The sequence below is a fragment of the Oncorhynchus tshawytscha genome, linkage group LG01 (genome assembly GCF_018296145.1).
Source record: "Oncorhynchus tshawytscha isolate Ot180627B linkage group LG01, Otsh_v2.0, whole genome shotgun sequence".
Taxonomy (NCBI): domain Eukaryota; kingdom Metazoa; phylum Chordata; class Actinopteri; order Salmoniformes; family Salmonidae; genus Oncorhynchus; species Oncorhynchus tshawytscha.
Genome location: NC_056429.1, coordinates 40340496 through 40362276, shown reverse-complemented (window position 1 = coordinate 40362276; position 21781 = coordinate 40340496). Strand labels below are relative to the sequence as shown.

Here is a 21781-nt window from a genome sequence, read left to right as displayed (position 1 = left end):
TTACTGCTCTAATTACGTTGGTAACCCGTTTATAATAGAAATAAGCTCCTCGGGGGGTTGTGATATTTGGCCAATATACCAAGGCTAAGGGTCCTGCGTAAGGACAGACCTTAAACGTGGTGTATTGGCCATATACCACACCTCCTCGGGCCTTATTGCTTAATAAATATAGTCATATGTGAATTAATATGTTGTAATAAACTGTATGCTCAATGAATAAGTTATAAACGGTATGTGAAAAATACAGTAGGCGCGATCTGAAGACTCTTGTCGGTCTTGCAGGTCTTGCACAAAGAAATATGTATTTTCAACACACGGTGGCGACACATCCAACCCTAATCAGAGCCAGATGGCTCGTGCAAGGCAAGCCGCACTCGGCATAGAAGTTTTGGAAGCGTGCGCTGAGAGCTCGAAGGAAAGTAGTGGGACTCCGGAGGAGAGAGAGAAGGAGAGAGGGAAAGAGAGAGAAAGAACTTCGTGCTTTACATTACACACAGACACGGGATAAAGGACGACTGCGTGGACAGTTGTTATATACATTTTGTGTCTTTTAATTTGTAAATCAACGTTTACACGTGCGTTTACGGTTGTAGTGGATGTAAAGGGATTAGAATAGAATCGGGGGAATGTATCCTGCTCGGGCAACAGTGACCGACCGTCTTCCGAGATGTCAACTCAACATTCTCCGGGCCATCATGCTACTCCAGGCCGTTCTAGAGATGACTGCGACCAGTAAGAATGTGACTTTTTATTACGGTGCTACAATGTTATGTCGCATCATCAGAAAAACACGAAACGTTTTATGACATTAATGTTAATATTTTAAGCCATTAATATGGTGATATAAATCTAGTCTATTGGTCGCTAGCCTATATCAATCTATTCGATTGACGTGTCTGCAACAATTTTAATTTCCTCTTTTTAATTGTAATTTTTTCGTGTATTTTTGGGGGGTTATTTTCAAATGGTTATATGGACTTTAAATTCGTTTTCTTTGGCTTTAAAATAGGCTACTTGTTTAAACAAACGTGTTATAATTTATTAGGCTACATTAATAATAACATATCTTACTGTATACAACAAGAGGTAAATTATCTGTGGAAGGTGCTACATAATAGGCGTTCAAGTATTGTTTACCGCCAAGTCTTTTATATTTGAAAGAAAGCCAATTTAAACATTGATTTATAATCTCCAGTATTGAAAGACAAAGGGACTTCTCTTCTCAGGTGATGATGGAGGGGATAACCATCTCACTCCCAGCTGGAGGTCCATTGTGTGGGTCCCTCCATTTGTAATTAAATGTAATCTAAAATGTAATCTATGTAATCCCAAAAGTAATTATTTATCACGAGAGTGCCTACTAGTAACTACTAGTACTACTAGTAATTATGCAAAGTTCTAGAAAGGTCTGGAACTCACCTTTCTGGTAAAAAAAAGTGTTATAAATTGCTCATTTATACTCGTGTACTCATTTTTGAGGCACAAGCTCAAGTATATGTACAAATATTATGAAAATATAAAAAAATCAAAAGAGAGGCAATAGGGCTTTCTAAATATATTCACAATCAAATTATAAACAAATTACTATAAGATTTCAACTTTCTTTATTCTGTAAAATAAAGATGGTGACAATACAAAATTGGCACCATTTCACACAACTTATGACAGAGAATGTTCTGTCCTGCATCCTCGGGGTGATGCAGAGATGCCGTTCAAATGTCTGCACACTTGTTCCAACTTCAGCTTTAAGCATAAAGTGGCTTTGTCTCTCTGTGACCCAGAGAAAGTGGTTTTGTTAAAGTTTTACTCAATTATTTTGTATTTTTTCATGTTGAGAGCTATAAATAAATTTGATAATATTGCAGCGAGATGGGACCACTTTTGCTGCACTGTAAAACATGGCCTGTAATTTTTACAGTAACTTACTGGCAGCACAGTAGCCAGTATGTAACTGTACATTTACAATAAATTACTGGCAGCACAGAAGACAGTAAATTATGGTAGATTTACAGGACCTTCAATTTGAACACAAATTGAACTGCATATTACTGGAACTCCTGACTACAGTAACATACTCTATTTCTAGAATTGACATTGCATTATTGGAAGCACTGTGGTTAGTAAACTGTTGCAGATTTACAGTGCAGGTAGCTAGTGCCAATGACAGGCAGGACGTCTGTTACATGTATTTTAAATAGGTATTTTAATATTATCAATACCTATTTTGTCATTTGTATTTCACTGGCCCGAACTACAATTAACGTAGCCTATTTTGTAACAGTTTAATTATAATGCATGTATTTTCTAATACAAATATATACTAGCAAGTAGCCCGCTTAACTACAACATTCTGGTAGCATAATCTTTTTACTTGCTATGACTGGCCTATTCTTGTTTACCTTCATTTAATACACTGACTGTAAGTAGCTCTGAGCGTCTGCTAAATGACCAAAATGTAAATGTGAAAATGATCACTTCCAAAGCACACTGCTGGATATTATTCGATTGACCTCCGCCCCCAAACAAGGCCACATTTGATCCAAATACAAATAGTTTGACGGTGGAGCTCATTAGAATAATACCCGGCAGTGGTGCTTTGCAAATGCACATTTTCAACATCCACATTTTGGTCATTTAGCAGACGCTCTTGTCCAGAGCGACATACAGTCGGTGCATTCATCTAAGGTTGTTAAACAATAAACACATATCACTGAGAGAGCATGTAAAACGTTGCCGTAAACCATTACTGGGAATGGTGTTGTAGTTAAGGATGCATTGGTCTTCAAAATGTCCTTCATTTGTCGCAAGAGATCTTTTTGATATTTCTTTGCCCATGTCTGGCTAGTGCAAAAATAGTGATGTTATGTTTGACACTGGATCTCTCGAGGCATGTGTTGAAATCGCTAAGCAGTATGCTGATGCCTGTATGACTTTATCACAAGTGTTGTTGAACACCTGATTGCTTTGGTGCGGGACGTCATCTATAATGAGGATGTTGCTCTAAATCTTTGTGACTGGCAGGTGCGGGAGAGTACACTGTGTGTATCAAAGCCTCAAGTAGTGAACCTATTTTCTACACAATTGGCTGGAAAACCTCAATGCTTCAGGAAGCTTTATTTCCTCATCATTAGTGCAAAGTACTTTACAGTAATATTGATGGTAAACGTGCTTCCTGTAAGTTACTGTAGAAAGCAGAGCAATGACACAGTGCAATACTGTAAGAAAGTAAATGCTACTGTAATTATGATATCTTAGTGTTTTACTGTAAATACATGAGATTAGTGCAAGCAGTTTGGCTGTTAAGTATTTGTATATTACCTCATATTTATGAATATTTGGTGTTTTGTATCACTTGCAGAGGAATTAACAAAGGCTCCCAAACAGCTGTGATTATAGGGCAAAACACATCAAAAGGACACAGTTTAATAGTCAATCATCAACAGTTTAAGACCTGGTATCACATTCTGTCCCCTAAATAATAAAAACATTTAGTGCACTACAACCACATATCAGTTCAATGGGTACAGCATTCTCATGAACGGGTGCAACAAATTTTGCCAATTGCAAGGCACATCTCAAAATGTGTTAATGAGCCATCCAATTCTTCCCCTCCCACAAAATGTCTATAATTTTTTATTTACAGAATGCTGCAGTAAATATACAGCAAAACAGAACTTTATTGTTAAATTGTAGTAAAATTACAACAATCGCTTGCAGTGAATATGTAATTATATCATACCAATTCATATTTAGCATTTTATATCACTTGCACCTGTAGAGGGTTTAACAAAAGCTTCTAAACCGGCAGTGAGTACAGGGCAAAATAAATCAAAAGGACATGGCTAAACACTCAACCATTAAAGGTTTGATACTTGATACCCTTCTGATCTGTTCCCAATATACACATAATAGTTGGGGAACTACTACCACATATCACTTAAATTGGTACAGCACTCTCACTGATGGGTGCAACAAGTATAGCCTCGCACAAGACACGCTTCAAAATGTGTTAATGACCACAGCAATACCATGCAGCCACAAAAGGTTTTTGGCGTTCCAAAATTACAGTATTGTAATGTATTCTGTGGGGGTGGTACTGATTTACAGTAAATTACTGGCAGCACAGTAGCCAGTAAATTACTGTAAATTTACAGGAAAAGGTTTTTAGATTCCAAAAATACAGTATGGTAGTGATGTTACGTTTGATACCAGATATCCTAAAGACATCTTAAAGCAGTTTATTTCGAAGCAGTGTGCCAATGCTTGGTTCTCTTTATCAGAAGCACGTGATCAATGATGTCCGAAGATTCGTTTTGTCGAACAACCACCTGATTTGGTTTGGCATTAGTTTTAGTAGAAGAGAAAAAGGCCACACTGTGCACACACTACGGCGTGTGAGACGTCATCTATAATAATATGGCTGTTCTAAATGATTTTGACCAGCAGGTGCCGCTAGTATACCCTTTGTTGATCAAAGCCTCGAGTAATGAATCTATTTTCAATACGATCATCTGGAAATGCTCAATGGTTCAGGAAGCTTCATTTCCCCATCACTACAGTATGGTACTGTATTCTATTGGGTGGTATTGACTTACAGTAAATTACTGGCAACACAGTAGCCAGTAAGTTACTGTAGATTTACAGGAAGAATATATTTTTAAATTGTATGGTACTGTATTCTGTGGGGTACATCATTCTCACTAATGGGTGCAACAAATACAGCCTCTTACAAGGCATGCATCCAAATGTGTTAATGAGACAGATAAAAATACAAAAATACAGCAAAACAGGTTATACAATACTTTACTGTATAATTTTACAACAGTGTAGCAGAATGCCATTGAACCACCATAATGCATTGCTATTTACAGTTCTCTAATATAGAATTACAGTAGCTAACTTGGAAAGGTTTGCTGTAAATTTACAGCAATTTGTTACAGTCCAGCATTCCCCAGGCCCTGCCTTTTGATATGCCATATCCCATGCAGGGCTCTGAGCTTCACAATCAGAATAAATCTAGCCTTTGTCTGGATAGGCTAGAAAAGTTGACATGTCACTCCCTATGCAAATGAGGTGTCAGATTTCACATTCGCCATCTCAGCTCCTCTTAGGCAGGTTCAGCTGAAAGGGGAGACTCTGCTATTTAGCTGAGTATACAGAAATGGATGTTGCGCCGTTCACAGACATCTCTGTACAAAAAAAGACTTGGAACTGTTCTAGAACCGCCACTAGTCCCCTAAATAGGGGACATCAAATTGGTTTTAAAGCAAACTCAGTGATACAGTATTGACTGATGCTGAGAGTAATGACTTCAAATGAAATGCCGAGTTCAAGAACATTGGGAAATGGCGGCACTCCAATTGTTGTTTATTTTAAGACAAAAAGTCCACCTCATTTCACCTTTTTATTTTCGGCAGGGCAGTATTAACGCATTTCAAGTTTTAATGTCACATGCACAAGTATGGTGAAATGCTTTCTTGCAAACTCAAAACCCAACAATGCAATAATTAATTAATAACAATGTAATACTAGAAAGGAAAAAAAACACGAGAATTAAGAAGAAATATTAAGAACACAATAAGAAAGTAAGCATACTATATACAGGGTCAGTTCCAATACCGTATTTACAATGTGCAGGGATACTGGAGTGATAGGGGTGGATATGTATAGGGGTAAGGTGACTAGGCAATAGGATATATAATAAACAGAGTAGCAGCAGCTTGTATGTGAGTGGGTGTGCGTGTGTGTAGAGTCAGCATAAATGTACGTGCATGTTATATGTGAGTGAGCAGATGATGGAGTGAGTGTGCATAGACCATGCTAAACTTAAAGATCAATAAAGATACAAGGTTAACTGAAATAGTCTGTGTAGCTATTTTGTTAGCTATTTATCAGTCTTATTCAGGCCTACCACCGTCATGTCGTCAGCAAACTTAATGATGGTGTTGGAGTCGTGCATGGCCACACAGTCGTGGGTGAACAGGGAGCACAGTAGGGGACTAAGCACACACCCCTGTGGGGCCTCTGTGTTTAGGGTCAGTGTGGCGGAGGTGATGTCGCCAACCCTCACCATCTGGGGTCGGCCCATCAGGAAGTCCAGGATCCAGTTGCAGATGGAGGTGTTCTGGGTACGAGCTTGAAGGGGACAATGGTGTTGAACGCTGAGCTGTAGTCAATGAACAGCATTCTCACATAGGCATTCCTCTTATCTAGGTGGATGAGGGCAGTGTGGAGTGCAATTAAGATTGCGTCATCTATGGATCTGTTGGGACGTTATGCAAATTGAGGTGGGTCTAAGGAAGCCTAGAAGAACTTCCAGGCTTCCTTCATAACGGTCAATTGTGAATGAGAGAAAAAAATAATTACAGGGGCAGTTTGGTCAAACTAATGGCGTTCGAATTGTCCACCGGAAAGACGGACATGCTGGGGTAACAATTACATAACCAATGTTCTGTAGTAATACTAGTCCCGGGAGAATAGGACTTAAGCCAAACAATCATTCTCCTCCCCACACTTAACCTGTGAAAGGTTATAAACATCCCATGACTCTATATAAACTTTTTAACTGCTCTATATAACCTTCATAACTGCTGTCTATAGGAGGAAGATGCCCAGATTGGTGTCTGTGGCCTTATGTGAAGTATTGGATAGTTTGGAACGGAGGACATTGGACATTCATTTCCAATTTTGGTTTGCCCTCTTGTGAATCAAATAGGGTTTTCATGTGTTACCCAGTTTGTCTTTGTGTGATTAATCTCCAGCTAGAAGATGTGTCTGGGTTTGTTTGGATTACACCAGTCCTCCCTATTGGTTTTGGATATTATTTACAATGGTTGGAGGAGGCAGAGCTTTCTAAAGCCATATTCTGGAATGCCACTCTCTCTCTCAGACTAGAGTCAGGAGCCCAGAATGTTAATCCAAGATACTTCACTGTCTGAGTTATAACCCCTTCACATGGGGTTTTATAATGGAACAGGAATAGAGGAGGAGGAAAACTCACCCCCTCGTAACCATTTCACATCTCAACCAGCAGACTGGAAAAGAGGAGTGGAATGAAACAGCTATTCGGAATCGGCCGTGATACAGTCTCATTCTCTTACTCTTTCATAACAGTCAGAGGGCTATAAATCATTTGGGTGGAACTACCTCGACGGCAGATTTTGAATGAGACAGAATGTTGACATTAAAGGCACTATACCTTTTAAAAAACTCACCCCGTGGACTCTGTCTCTTTCAGGGAGACTCTGAAAAGTCCTCGCCCTCCTCAGCTCTGATAGCTGAGCTCTTATACCCCTTTCTCATCTCTTCTCCTAATGCATGGTACAGTAACTCAGCCATCCACTAGTGCATCTTTAAAAGCCTTCTCAGACTTCCAGGAATGTGGAAGATTAACTATATGTGTGAAACAGATGTAGTGTGTGTGTGTGTGTGTGTTTTTGGGACAATTTGGGTCCAGTTTGAAGCATCTGGAAAGAAAAGAAAGTCACACACCTATTAATCAGCACTAAGTCATAAATCATACACTCCACGCCCCTTGTTACTTTCAAACAACAGTGTGTAAAGTATGTCATGCAATAGCAATTACCTATTTCCCCTTTGTTAATAACCTCAGATGTTTGCCAAGTTTATATGGCAGTATTGCTCAACATACACAATGTTTGGAAGATGTCTTGTCTTGGCTTTTTGTTTAATTGATGGTTATAGAATTCTTGTGGATTGTTACATAAAACTGATGGATGTGGATTAGATGAAAAAATTTAATACGACCAATATAAGACATCCATTTTTTTATTTAATTTGTTTACCCTCAGTCTCTTTCCTCAATTTATGATTGTTGTATGTTTGGGCTTGTAGTGATTGTAGTGAAGCAACTGGGAGTAGTAGCAGAGCTACACTGTTACAGAAAACTTTAAATTATATAATGTTTTGTATTACAATAAAATACTCAAACGTTTCATACTGTAAATTATAGTGCATTGTGGGAAAATGTTGTGGGCGGGGAAAGAATTGTTTTATTTCGAATGGTACTGTAATTCCACTCTACAGAATACATTACAGTTTTTTTGGTAGGGAGGTTACGTTTGATACCGGAGCGCCGAGGCATGTGTCAAAATCGCTAAGCAGTTTACTTTGAAGCAATATGCTGATGCCTGTATCCCTTTATTAGAACCACGTGATCAATGGCGTCCGAAGCTTTGTTTTGTCGAACAACCACCTGATTTGGTTTGGTATTGGTCTTGGTAGAAGTAAAAAATGCTACTATGCGCACGTGCTACAGCGTGTGGGACGTCGTCTATAATAATCTCACTGCTCTAAATTGTTTTGACCAGCAGGTGCCACTAGTGTACACTGTGTTGAGCAAAGCCTCGTTTAATGAACCTATTTTCAACAGAATTGGCTGGAACTTCAAACCTTAAGGAAGGTTAGTTTCCCAACACTACTTTTTGGAGCACCAAAGACCTTTTGACCACTATAGTTGGTATTTTTTATTACTTGCAATTCTAGAGGCTTTAAAACTGGCAGCGTCTACAGGGTAACTAGACCAAAAGGACACAGCAGAACTATCATCCAGTTAAAGTTTAAGATTTGTTGCCACTTCAATCTGTCTCCTTGACATAATATATTGATAAGGCATTATAACCACATAAGAGTTAAATTGGTACAGCATTCTTACTCATGGGTGTAACAAATATAACCTCTTACCAGGCATGCCTCAAAATATGTTATTGAGCCAGATAGAACAATACCATGCACCCACTAGAGGTCCATTTTTTTGCCGCTCTAAAGATACAGTACGGTACTGAATTCTGTGGGGTGGAATTACAGCAATTTCCCACAATTACAGTATGCTGCAGTAAAAGGTTTCCAAGTGTTTCACTGATGATAATGCCTAAACTGACTGTATAAATGACAGTTTTCCGTTACAGCGTATGTCACTCTCCCCTTGCAACCTCATGCTATTTAAGCATACGTATTCACGTTCCTTTGTCATCTAAAATCCTTCTGAGAAACACCATCTCCCCAGAAAGATTAGTTAAAAAAATTTAAAAAATAGGTTGGGACTGGGAGTTTTAGTCTTGGGAATATGATTCGAGGCTAAACATTGTCCACTCTCATGTCATATCCTCGTTTTGTCTCTGCCCTCGCTGTGCTAGAGAGAGGGTTTCATAAAGTTTCTTCATTACGAACTGAAGCCAAGCATGGAAAACCCCTTCCTGTAATTACTGACTCTACATTGCACAGTGGAGGTGAGGGCATGGCGGAGAGAAAAACCTCCTCTGCATATCCATGGGCTCAAGAGTTTAACAGATATGGAAAAGGGAGGTTGGCTCTTTGCTGTAGATCTGACTTGTTCTTTAAAACTCCTATTGTAGCTAAGGGCCTCGTTCCCTTGACTCAGTGTCAAAAATGTGCCTAAATGATCAGTTATTTGATAGAAGAATGACATTGATTATTTAAGAAGATACTTAAAAGGTGCCATTATTAGACATGCATCAATGCACCCCATGGGTTGTTTAGGCTATTCAATAATGTAGGCATTATGCCAATGTAGTAAAAATATATGTACATTTCACTGAAAGGTATAAAATTACATTTAAAAGCCTGTTACATTCTTAAGCCTGTTTGCATTGCATTAAGGACTTAAGGCTCTCAAACACTGCACCGAATGTGGGTCTATCATTTGGGAAATCTAGCGTTCGTCTGCCGATCAATCAGTGTGCTGTGTTTTAGGGATCACCCCCTGTCAACATCTGACTGCCAACATTTTTCAAGCAGTTCGACATGTAAAATCGGTGCACACCCGGTTCACAAATTACGTTCAGAGCTGCTAAGTAATCTTGCCCAGCAAACGCTATTGGTGTGTCTGAGCACTTAACTTATTTGGGGTAGGGGGCAGTATTGGGTAGCTTGGATGAAAAACGTGCCCAAATTAAGCTGCCTGCTACTCAGCCGTAAAAGCTAGAATATGCTAGAAAAGCTAGAATATGCTAGAATATCCGAGTTCCCAGACAGGTTAACCTGGTTAACCTGTCTAGGACTGGGGAACCCCCCCGCAACTGCCAATGAAAGTGTAGGGCGCCAAATTCGAAACAACAAAAATCTCATAATTAAAATTCCTCAAGCATACAAGTATTTTACCATTTTAAAGATAAAATCCTCGTTAATCCAGCCACAGTGTCTGATTTCAAAAAGGATTTACAGCGAAAGAACCACAAATGGTTATGTTAGGTCACCACCAAGCCACAGAAGAAAGAAAATCAGCCAAAGAGAGGAGTCACAAAAAGCACAAATAGAGATAAAAATGAATCACTAACCTTTGATGATCTTCATCAGATGACACTCATAGGACTTCATGTTACACAATACATGTATGTTTTGTTTGATAAAGTTCATATTTATATAAAAAAATCTGAGTTTACATTGGCGCGTTACGTTCAGTATTTCTAAAACATGCGGTGATTGTGCAGAGAGCAACATCAAATTTCAGAAATACTCATAATAAACATTGATAAAGATATGACTATTGTACATGGAACTTTAGATAATCTTCTCCTTAATGCAACCACTGTGTCAGATTTCAAAAAAGCAATAATCGTGCAATAATCTGAGTACAGCCTTTAGGCAACAAAGCAGCCAAAAAGATACCCGCCATATTGGGTAGTCAACATTACTCAGAAAAAAAAAAAATAATATTCACTTACCTTTGATGATCTTCATCAGAATGCACTCCCAGGAATCCCAGTTCCACCATTAAATGTTTGGTTTGTTCGATAATGTCCATCAGTTATGTCCAAATATCTTCTTTTGTTAGGGCGTTTGGTAAACAAATCCAAAAGCGTGTTACAGCCCGTAGAAAACTTCATTAATCTTCCAACCGAACAATTCCTTTGTCTGTACAAATGAAGTGGAACGTAGCTACCTTTCACGTGAGCGCCAGACAGAGGCTGTGGCACTCTGCCAGACCACTCACTCAAAGAGCTCTTATGAGCCCCTCCTTTAGAGTAGAATCCTCAAAACAGTTTCTAAATACTGTTGACATCTAGTGGAAGCCTTGAGAAGTGAAACATAACTAATATCCCACTGTATCTTCAATGGGGGCTGAGTTGAAAAACCACAAACCTCAGATTTCCCACTTCCTGGTTGGATTTTTTTCTCAGGTTTTTGCCTGCCATATGAGTTATGTTATACTCACAGACATCATTCAAACAGTTTTAGAAACTTCAGAGTGTTTTCTATCCAATACTAATAATATATTAGCATCTGGGACTGAGTAGGAGGCAGTTCACTCTGGGCACGCTATTCATCCAAAAGTGAAAATGCTGCCCCCTATCCCAAAGAAGTTATGGAACGCGTTGCATGCAGACTGGCAAAATCTCTTGTCGCCTAAAATTAGGCCTTCATACGTTGCCACACTCTCTCAGAGCTGATTTAAAAAAATACTTAACAGGATTCCTAGCCAAAGATTAATATTTATTTTAAAAATGAAAATATATATGCAATTTATCAGTCAACAGTCATTTTTCCTTGCTCTGTCCTTAAGTTTAAAAAAAACATTCTCCCAAAGATGTGACAGGCAGCATCAGGTTTCTCTCCATGAAGAAAGGCTTTTATGCATTCATAATTTCCCACAGCATCATGTCCATCTAGGAACAGATCACTCATATATGCTTCCCCAGAGCAGAGCAGAGCTAGAGTAGCAGTGGTTGTGGTGACTGGTGATGGGGCTAATGTTGGCTGGCTGGCTCGTATATCTGAGAAACAGTCTGTCTGAGGAAGGGTCACCTCCTTGCCTTCTCCCTGCCACCCATGACATCAGGGATTTGGATGGGGATGCCTTGGCACTTGGCAGGCACCCGCTGCTGCCACTCCTAGCTCTTAAACTAAAATCACCCCAAGGATCACTCTCCTTCTCTCTCTTGCTCTCTCTTTTTTTTCCTTCTCTCCCTCTTTCTTTCTCCCTATTCCAATTTTTTTCTCCAAACTCAGCCCAGGATCACTCTCTTGCTGTCTCTCTTTTCTTTCTCTTTCTCCCACTTACTAGCTCATTCTCCTTTTTTCTTCCCATTTCTGTCCCACTCCCTCACCCTCATGTTGTCGCAGCTCTACTGTACCTGGCTGGTGTACTGTTCGGGTTGGCTGTGGATCCACACTTGGCTGCTGTTATCTGAGTTGACTGGCACGCTGTTCTTGGCATGGCTGTGTGTGTTTACTCACTGTGTTCTGTGTGAGAGGAAAAAGGCAGAAAGGAATGGATTTGTGACTGGGTTTGAGCTTTCGAAATCCAGCTTCTGTTCTGTTCTCTCCCCTCACCTCAAACATTCTGCTTGCGCTGTGAAAACCAATGGACCATCAGTTTAGTACCAGGAATCAGAAATGTGTTAGTTCACATCACTTGATTAATAGAAATCGGTGCCTTCAGAAAGTATTCGCACCACTTGACGTGTTCCACATTTAGTTGTGTTAACAGCCTGAATTTAAAATGGATAATGTCAAAGTGTAATTATGTTTTTAGAAATGTTTACAAATGAATTAAAAATGAAAAGCTGAAATGTCTTGAGTCAATAAGTATTCAACCCCTTTGTTATGGCAAGCCTAAATAAGTTCAGGAGTAAAGATTTGCATAACAAGTAACATAAGGTTCATGGACTCACTCTCTATGCAATAATAGTGTTTAACATGACTTTTGAATGACTACCTCATCTCTGTACGCCACACATATAATTAGCTGTAAGATCCCTCAGTCGAGCAGTGAATTTCAAACAGATTCAACCACAAAGACCAGGGAGGGTTTCCAATGCCTCGCAAAGGGCACCTATTGGTAGATGGGTAAAATAAACTGATATTGAATGTCCCTTTGAGCATGGTGAAGTTATTAATTACACTTTGGATGGTGTATCAATAAACCCAGTCACTACAAAGATACAGGCGTCCTTCCTAACTCAGTTGCCGGAGAGGAGGGAAACCACTCTGGGATTTCGCACAGCAAAGTCAATGGTGTAAATTTAACTCTGAAAGTAAATGTCACTCATTTTCAGTGAACATATGAGTCCCACTGTACTGGTGTTAAAATAATCTCCTCACAATTATCCCAGTGGGAAAGCAACATAATGCTGGTCTCGCTCTTGGCAGAGATTCCATTTAGAGCTTAGTGGCAGAGACGAACTCTGTGAGATAAACTTCCAAATTGATAGTGCTATTTGTTTAGGTGATTTTACAGCAAGCTAGCTGCTTCACATTGCTGATATTGATATTTGGTATTATTGTGTGTAGCTATGTTTTCTAGCTAGCTACATAGCTAGACAGCTAGTCAGCCCAGGGAGAGGGAGATCATTGCATTGTGGGTTTTGTAATAGACTTGAGCTGAAACAGACCCCCCAAAAAACACAGTTCTACCAATCTTCTTATTACAACAAAATGAAACATTTGTTCACAGAAAACATTGCTTTCAGATATTAGTGTTATTTAACAGTATTAATAATAGGAATTTGGGATGGATTATCCCTTTAAACATTGAGCATTTCCATCCAATTGTGTCAAAAATAGGTTCATTACTCGAGGCTTTGATCAACACATTTTAATGTTACACTAGTGGCACCTGCTGGTCAAAATAATTTAAAACACTCAAATGACACGCTGTAGCATGTGCACAGGGTAGCCTTTTAGTCTTCTACCAAAACCAATACCAATGATTCTGGTTATACTGACAAGATGCATGTCTCTCCGCCTTAACAATTGGAGTCGTTGTCCACAAAGTGGCACGGCGGGCTGTCTTGCTACCTCCTATCCTTTCTTTGGATTGGTGGATACATCTCATATTGTAACTTTTTGAATATTCAATGAGGATTTTTGACGTCAACCGCCTGTATTCAATGGAAAGAAAGGCTATGCTACTAAGCATCTCGAGGCCTCCCTCTTCCTCTCAGCCAATACCAAACCGGTGGTTGTTTGACAAAGTGAAGCTTCGGACGTTCTTCTGATAAAGAAGAATCAGCACACTGCTTGGAAGTAAACTGCTTAGGGATTTTGACGCATGCGTCAGCGCTCCGGTATCAAATGTAACACCACTACTTGCAAGGTGATGTGTAATTCCTATTGGAATCCAGCCAGAGTTAGGATAGCCAACAGTGGGCAATTGACTGTCAGGGTTAGGAAACTCACCTAAAACACTACTTAAAGCAATTTTAACCAGAACAACCATTTCAGTAACAGGTACAATAAATATAACTAACTCATTGGATTAGTTTAGAGAAATGTATGTTATTTATCTTTGTGTTGATGCAATAGAGCATGCTGGGAAATATGATAATGATGGGTGTGGTTTTACTCTTTTACTCTCCACAGTGTAGAACAATAACTCTAATTATTAACACCAACACTGGGGGTTCTTTTACACCACTGAGTGTTCATTTCACTCGTAAAAAGTTAATTTAACTCCTGAATCAACACTAGAAATGTTACACTGAAAAAGCAACACTGGACAATTTGCTGTGCACAGTGAGGCCAATGGTGACTTTTAAAAAGTTATGGAGTTCAATGGCTGTGATAGGAGAAAACTGAGGATGGATCAACAACATTGTAGTTACTCCACTATACTAAACTAAATGACAGAGTGAAAAAAAGGAAAACCTGTGCAGAAAAAAAATATTCCAAAACATGCATCCTGTTTGCAAAAAGGCACTAAAGTAAAACTGAAACATTTTTAGCAAATAAATGAACTTTATGTCCCGAATACAACTGTGGTGGTGGCTGCATCATGTTATGGGTATGATTGTCATCGTCAAGGAGTAGGGGATTTTTTAGGATAAAAATAAACAGAATAGAGTTAAGCACCAGGAAAACCTGGTTCAGTCTGCTTTCCAGCAGACACTGGGAGACAAATTCACCTTTCAGCAGGACAATAACCTAAAACACTGGAGTTGCTTACCAAGAAGACGTTGTATGTTCCTGAGTGGCCTAATTACAGTTTGACTTAAATTGGCTTGAAAGCAATGATCAACAACCAACTTGACAAAGCTTGAATATTGTTTTTAAAGAATAACGTGCAAATATTGTACAATCCAGGTGTGCAAAGCTCTTAGAGACTCACCCAGAAAGACTCACAGCTGTAATCGCAGCCAAAGGTGACTCTAAAATGTATTGACTCAGGGGTGTGAATACTTATGTAAATTAGATATTTTTTGCAAAAATGTCTAAATACATGTTTTCACTTTGTCGTTATGGAGAATTGTATGTAGATGGGTGCGAGGAAAAACAAATATTTAATCCATTTTGAATTCAGGGTGTAACACAACAAAATGTGGAATAAGTCAAGGACTTTTTGAAGGCACCAAAATACCATGTTAATTTCCCTCGTGACAGTCACTGTTTCTCTTTCACTGTTTCTCTCTCTCTCTCTCTCTCTCTCTCTCTCTTGCTCTCTCTCTCTCTCTCTCTCTCTCTCTTGCTCTCTCTCTCTCGCTCTCTCTCGCTCTCTCTTGCTCTCTCTCTCTCTCTTGCTCTCTCTCTCTCGCTCTCTCTCGCTCTCTCTCTCTCTCTCTCGCTCTCTCCTGGTGAGTTGTTGAGGTAGCACTCTCCTCTCTACAGGTGTTTCTGGTGAGAATAACGTCTGGCTAACTAGCACCCTGAGTGCTAAAACAGGCCAGTTTGGATTGCAGGAAATGTCATTTTACGGGCCTCTAATGATTTGTGTTCATTACGGAGCTATGTTAAGGCAAAAAAAAAAACGCTTCCTTATTACCATGGTTCCTTATTACCACAGTCTCTGTGAGTAGAGAGAGGAACATAGGCTTAAGAAGGCAAAGTTGATTTGGCGGTACTATATAGTTGTGTGTACTTTTTTGTACTGAACCTGCTTGGCCTCCACATTAAGCTGTTTAGCAGTACTCCGCCTCTATTTTACCCTGTTTGTTTAACATACAAACGTGTGTTTAACTCTTCTCTTCTTTTACTGGTTGGTAATTAGTTTCAGTAGCCGTACAAACTTTAATCCTGCTGTAGTCTGAAGGTTAGGAAATCTACTCTCTTTGAAGATTAGTTCCTTTAAAGAGGGTTAGGTCTAAGCCAGTGGTTGGGCACGCCGACTCTGGCCACCGAATGCACCGTGTATGTTGTAGCAGCTCAATGAGAGGCATTTATAACAGGATTGGGGGAAGTCTAGGCCATTATCATCCCATTGTTTTAGGGAGGATAACTGAGGCTTGGTCGATTGGTGTTGCTTCTGTGTGTCAAAGAAAGGACGACCAAAGTTGGGTCATGAGTAATCTGCCTGTTGAGGCGCCTGGAAATATTTGTGTTATTGGAGAAAGAGGAAAGATGATGTTTATTCTCTGCTGTAGACTTATATGCCATCAAAATGACATTGTTTGGAAGAAGACAGTTGATTTTTCTGTAGTTTTTTTGGAACCTTACGTTTTTACGATGGATTCAAAGTCACTGACAGCAACTTCTTATGAGGAATTCACTCCTGTCTCCTGTGTTGCCTCCTGACGCTTTATTCCCCCGTTCCCTTTCTACTCTCCAAAGGGATTCAGTTAGTAAAGTAATACTTTGTATTTAAGACTGCTGAGGGATTAGGCCTATGGTTTCCAGGGGTCTCCACTGCCCTGACTGTTCACAGAGCCCCAGCCTCCACAGCCTCCGAGCTTCAGTCAAACAGAAACGAGCAGGACACAGCCTGTTTGTATAGGCTCAGCCTTTGTCACATTGTTCCCATCAGTGGCTGACAATTAAACAGCAGTCCTTGTTTGCTCAGCCACTCCATTCAGGAACAAAAGGCTTGAGGACTGAGGAGCCCTTACTACTACTGCATGACTGGGGTGGTTATGGCATTTTGACCCTGCCTGTGTGTGTTGCAGGAGTCTCCAAGAGGCTAGTGCAGGCAAGGGCCACCTACCACCCTGGCATCAATAGAAGCAATTTAACTCACTCCCTCTTCACCGGCTCTAATTCTTCTTTGAAGACAGAGCTATTAGTCTCTTTCAGTCTTTTGCTATTCCTCTTTCTCTGTCACTGTTTTTCTCTCACTCCCACTCTCTCTCTCTCTCTCTCTCTCTCTCTCTCTCTCTCTCTCTCTCTCTATACTCCCCTCTATCTGTCTCTCTCTCTCTCTCTCTCTCTCTCTCGCGCTCTCTCGCTCTCTCTCGCACGCAATTTTGCTCTCTCTCTCTCTCTCTCTCTCTCTCTCTATACTCCCCTATATCTGTCTCTCTCTCTCTCTCTATACTCCCCTATATCTGTCTCTCTCTCTCGCGCTCTCTCTCTCGCGCTCTCTCGCTCTCTCGCGCGCAATTTCGTTCTCTCGCTCTCTCTCTCTCTCTCCCTTTTCTCCCCCTGTCCTCTACTCTTGTGACCACACCGACCAAGGAATCCAGAAATAAAAGGCTTCATTTGGTTCATTCTGAGTGATCATTAGCCAAGGACCCAGCCACGGCCCACAAGGACTCTGCCCAAGTATGTGCCGACAGAGGGGAACCAATGGTGATGTACAGTGTGGTGCCAGGACAAAATTTGGGCCGTCTGGGACCAGGCTGAGACCTTAGGGAGTTAGAGCTCCCTCTGCAGCCCCTCAACCCCCTTGAAACCCCCTCAAACCTGGGAAAGAGATCTCACCCACCTCCCCTAGCATATTCACAGAGGCATTACAAAGGATGGAAGCCACTTAGAGCTCTGCAGGCTTGATGCGCTAACCAGTGGGTGAACCTTTTGAAGAGGAGCCCTGATTTCTCAATTTGTCTGCCCATTGTCGAGGTATTTACTTGAGACGAGAGCCACTTAAGAGCCCTACTGGCTGGATGTGTTAACCAGAAGCCAGTAGGCCCTTTGAAGGAGGACTTAGACTTCTGTTTGATGTCTCAGTGTTTGTGGGCAAGGTGGAATATGTCGGAATGGTAATGGAAGGAGGAGTTCAATTCCTTATTGGAGCTCCTGGCCTGGACCTTCTGCATTGTGAGCAGACAGAGGCTCTCCCACAATCTGAGTATCAAACAGATCCCCTATCTCAGAGGTGTGTGTGAATGTGTGGATGTGAGCCAGACCAGAGCATGTTGAGTACACATTATAGTTCAGCAGAGACCAGGAATGAATGCGTTTATCCTGCGGGATGGGGAATGTCACTTGGCCTCCATGGAATCTCTCAGAGGTTGAGCGTTGAAGGGAACGTTTTCTTTACCTGTTGGAGAGGCCTTTTTTTTCATATTCCCACTTTTAACAGTTATTTCATTTCCCGGTTGATGTTTACCAAATCTGGCACCAGGGTTTTGGAGCCGGCCAAAGTTCAGGTTCACCCTTTGGTGCCTCTCTCTGTACCCCCATTGCTGAGGCTTCTCTTACTGAGAGCATCAATTTCAACAGCGTCGGAAATGAAACTACATCGCCTCCTGAGTTTCGGAGAGACAGAGAAGGAGGCACTGTCTACGAGAGAGAGGAGAGACAGAGAAGGAGGCACTGTCTACGAGAGAGAGAGAGAGAGAGAGAGAGAGAGAGAGAGAGAGAGAGAGAGAGAGAGAGAGAGAGAGAGAGAGAGAGAGAGAGAGAGAGAGAGAGAGAGAGAGAGAGAGAGAGAGAGAGAGAGAGAGAGAGAGAGAGAGAGAGAGAGAGAGAGAGAGAGAGAGAGAGAGAGAGAGAGAGAGAGAGAGAGAGAGAGAGAGAGAGAGAGAGAGAGAGAGAGAGAGAGAGAGAGAGAGAGAGAGAGAGAGAGAGAGAGAGAGAGAGAGAGAGAGAGAGAGAGAGAGAGAGAGAGAGAGAGAGAGAGAGAGAGAGAGAGAGAGAGAGAGAGAGAGAGAGGTCAGACAGTAAACTTTTCAATACAAGAGAGAAAGACAAGGTCTCGCTCCAGTGGCGCGCACATGAACAAATCTAAGGACATCACTGACGCGATGTGATCATTCTCACTCATTTTTCAGAATAAAAGCCTTAAACTATGTCTAAAGACTGTTCACACCCTGTGGAAGCCATAGGGAAAGGAATCTGGTTGATATCCCTTTAAATGGAGGATAGGTTTGCAATGGAACAGAGTAGTTTCAGAAAAACAGCACTTCCTGGTTGGATTTTCCTCAGGCTTTTGCCTGCAATGCAAAACTTTTTGCCTGCAAAACTATATGCATATTCTAGCTTCTGGGCATGAGAAATAGGCAGTTTACTTTGGTAACGTTTTTTATCCAAACATCAAAATACTACCCCCTAGCGTCAAGAGGTTTTAAAAGGGAATGGAAGCTCTAAATCACATGGTCGTGATTTTGTGACCTGTCTGACCTGCGTTGCTGCAGCACTAAGCTTAAAGACGAGAAGGGTTTTACCTCCCCACACGCAGCGTCATTAAGCTCCACCACAATAGTTATTTACCTCCACATCAGTCTTTCTGTAGTGGAATTGGCCCCAAATGCCCCCAACCTAGGCGTCAACAATTGTTCATTGGAAACCAATGTTTTCTATAACACTGTTTTAGTAATAGTGCTGTCTGGAAGATACGCACCCTCAGGGCCATGGGCCAGGCTTGTTCCACGGGAGGGAGGGAGGGAGGGAGGGAGGGGAGGGAGGGAGGGAGGGAGGGAGGGAGGGAGGGAGGGGGAGGGAGGGAGGGAGAGGGAGGGAGGGAGGGACCCGTCCCTGCTTCCCTATTTTGGTCATTGTGGATTCTTATTTATGACATGCACCGTCGGCCCGCTGATTTGGTATGGCCGCCCGGTGCGGCCCACCAAGTGGAGTAGAGCACCGTAACACTGACTGGTTGTGATTCATGACTGTTTGAGAGGGCAGTCCAAACACTGGACAGATCAAGACAAGCTTGCTGTTATTGTTTGCCTTCAATGTGTATGTGTGTTCCAGAGAGCTGTGGCTGTGTGAGAGCTTGGCAGGCCGTGTCGCTTGTCTGTTTGTGCTCCCCGTCCACACACACCACCAGCCTGCCCCCCCCACACACACACAAATGCACGCAAGCACCAATCCTCGGAAGGTTGGGTGAATTGATGGTTGCCCTTTGATCGGAGAGAGTTATAGTGACTTAAATGTATGAGCCTCAGAGTAAATGGTCCCTGCGATGGCTCCAACAGCCTGGACACACACTCTCTCTCTTTGGTTAGCCTCCTGACGCTCTCTGCAGGCCCACAGTCACATGAACCACAGACTACAGGCTTGTGATGAGTTTTTATGAGATTTTTATTCTCTGTGAAACTGATTTTCAGTATATCTACTAGCTACATGTACACTAGTACGGATTCGTCGATAGACCATAAAGGCCTACTAACAGTATGAGAGTTCTTTGGCGAAACCTTCTGATGATGTACAGTTTTAGATTTATTTCGGTATGTTTCGAGGTATGATTCAATTTGCAGGTCCAGATGAAAATAAACCACAAAGGAAACCTAGTCAGTTGTACAACTGAATTCCTTCAACTGAAATGTGTCTTCCAAATTTAACCCAACCCCTCTGAACCCAACCCCTCTGAATCAGGGGGGGGCTGCCTTAATCGACATCCACGTCTTCGGCGCCCGGGAAACAGTGGGTTAACCGCCTTGCTCAGAACGACAGATTTTTACCTTGTCAGCTCTGGGATTCGATCCAGCAACCTTTCCGTTTACTGGCCCAACGCTCTAACCACTAGGTTACCTACGGTGTGTGTGTGTGTGTGCGTGTGTCTGCCGTGTGTGCTGTGGGAGAGCTTGGCGGGCCGTGTCGCTTGTCTGTCCATCAGTATGTCAGTCTCTTTGCGCTCCCCATCCATCCCTGGAACATTCTGTCATTATTTTTGTTGTAGATTCAGAATTGATTATTGGATTCCCCCCTACAGCACGGTGTATCATAGCCGATGTCATGGTTGTGGTTTGGTCCCTGGACAGTCACGGTGACAGGCAGATGGATTCCCCTCTACAGCACGGTGTGACCCGCTGTCTGACCTTTCCAAATGCACTCTAGTTTTATTAGTTCATCAATTAACTCTCAAACCGGATTTCGAGAAGGGAGTGTGTACAGGAAGTCTGTATTAGCACGTGTTAATAATTCTCTGTGTGTGTCCAATTCCTCTGCTGCGTCCCCCCCCCTTCAAACGACAAATTATTCATCTCCCCCTCATTACTAAAACTGTCGTGCCACACACATGCACACATGTACACACACACACACACACACACACACACCACCAGCCAGCCCCCCCCACACACACACATACACACAAACACCAATCCTCGGAAGGTTGGGTAAATTGATGGTTGCCCTTTGACCGGAGAGAGTTATAGTGACTTAAATGAATTAGCCTCAGAGTTAATGGTCCCTGCGATGGCTCCAACAGCCTGGACGCACACTCTCTCTCTCTTTGGTTAGCCTCCTGACGCTCTCTGCAGGCCCACAGTCACATGAACCACAGACTACAGGCTTGTGATGAGTTTTTATGAGATTCTTATCTACCAGCTACATGTCTACTTGTATGGATTCTTCAATAGACATATAGACCTACTAACGGCATTATCATTATCATACAATTTTATATATTATTACTGAACAAAAATGTAAATGCAACATGCAACAATTTACAGTAAATAATTGAATTAGGCCCTAATCTATGGATTTCACATGACTGGGTAGGGGCGCAGGCCTGGAAGGGCATAGACCCACCCACTGGGGAGCCAAGGCCAGCCTTCCCCTCCTCAGACGATCCCGCAGGTGAAGAAGCCGGATGTGGAGGTCCTGGGCTGGCGTGGTTACACGTGGTCTGCGGTTGGAGGCGCCTTATGGTAGAGAAATTAACATTCAATTGCGTGTGTTATGGGACCGACACTTTACATGATGC

General features: G+C 41.6%; 1 protein-coding gene across 1 annotated transcript in view; it reads left to right on the top strand.

The window, feature by feature from the left end:
- Nucleotides 1-406: 406 nt before the first annotated feature.
- The window catches only part of LOC112250684 (inactive tyrosine-protein kinase transmembrane receptor ROR1), a 182994-nt gene continuing 161619 nt past the window's right edge, over nt 407-21781 (top strand). Inside the window, exon 1 of the mRNA XM_024421036.2 lies at nt 407-732. Coding sequence (XP_024276804.1) covers nt 627-732 — 106 coding nt within the window. The 5' untranslated portion in view covers nt 407-626. The remainder of the gene's footprint in view (nt 733-21781) is intronic.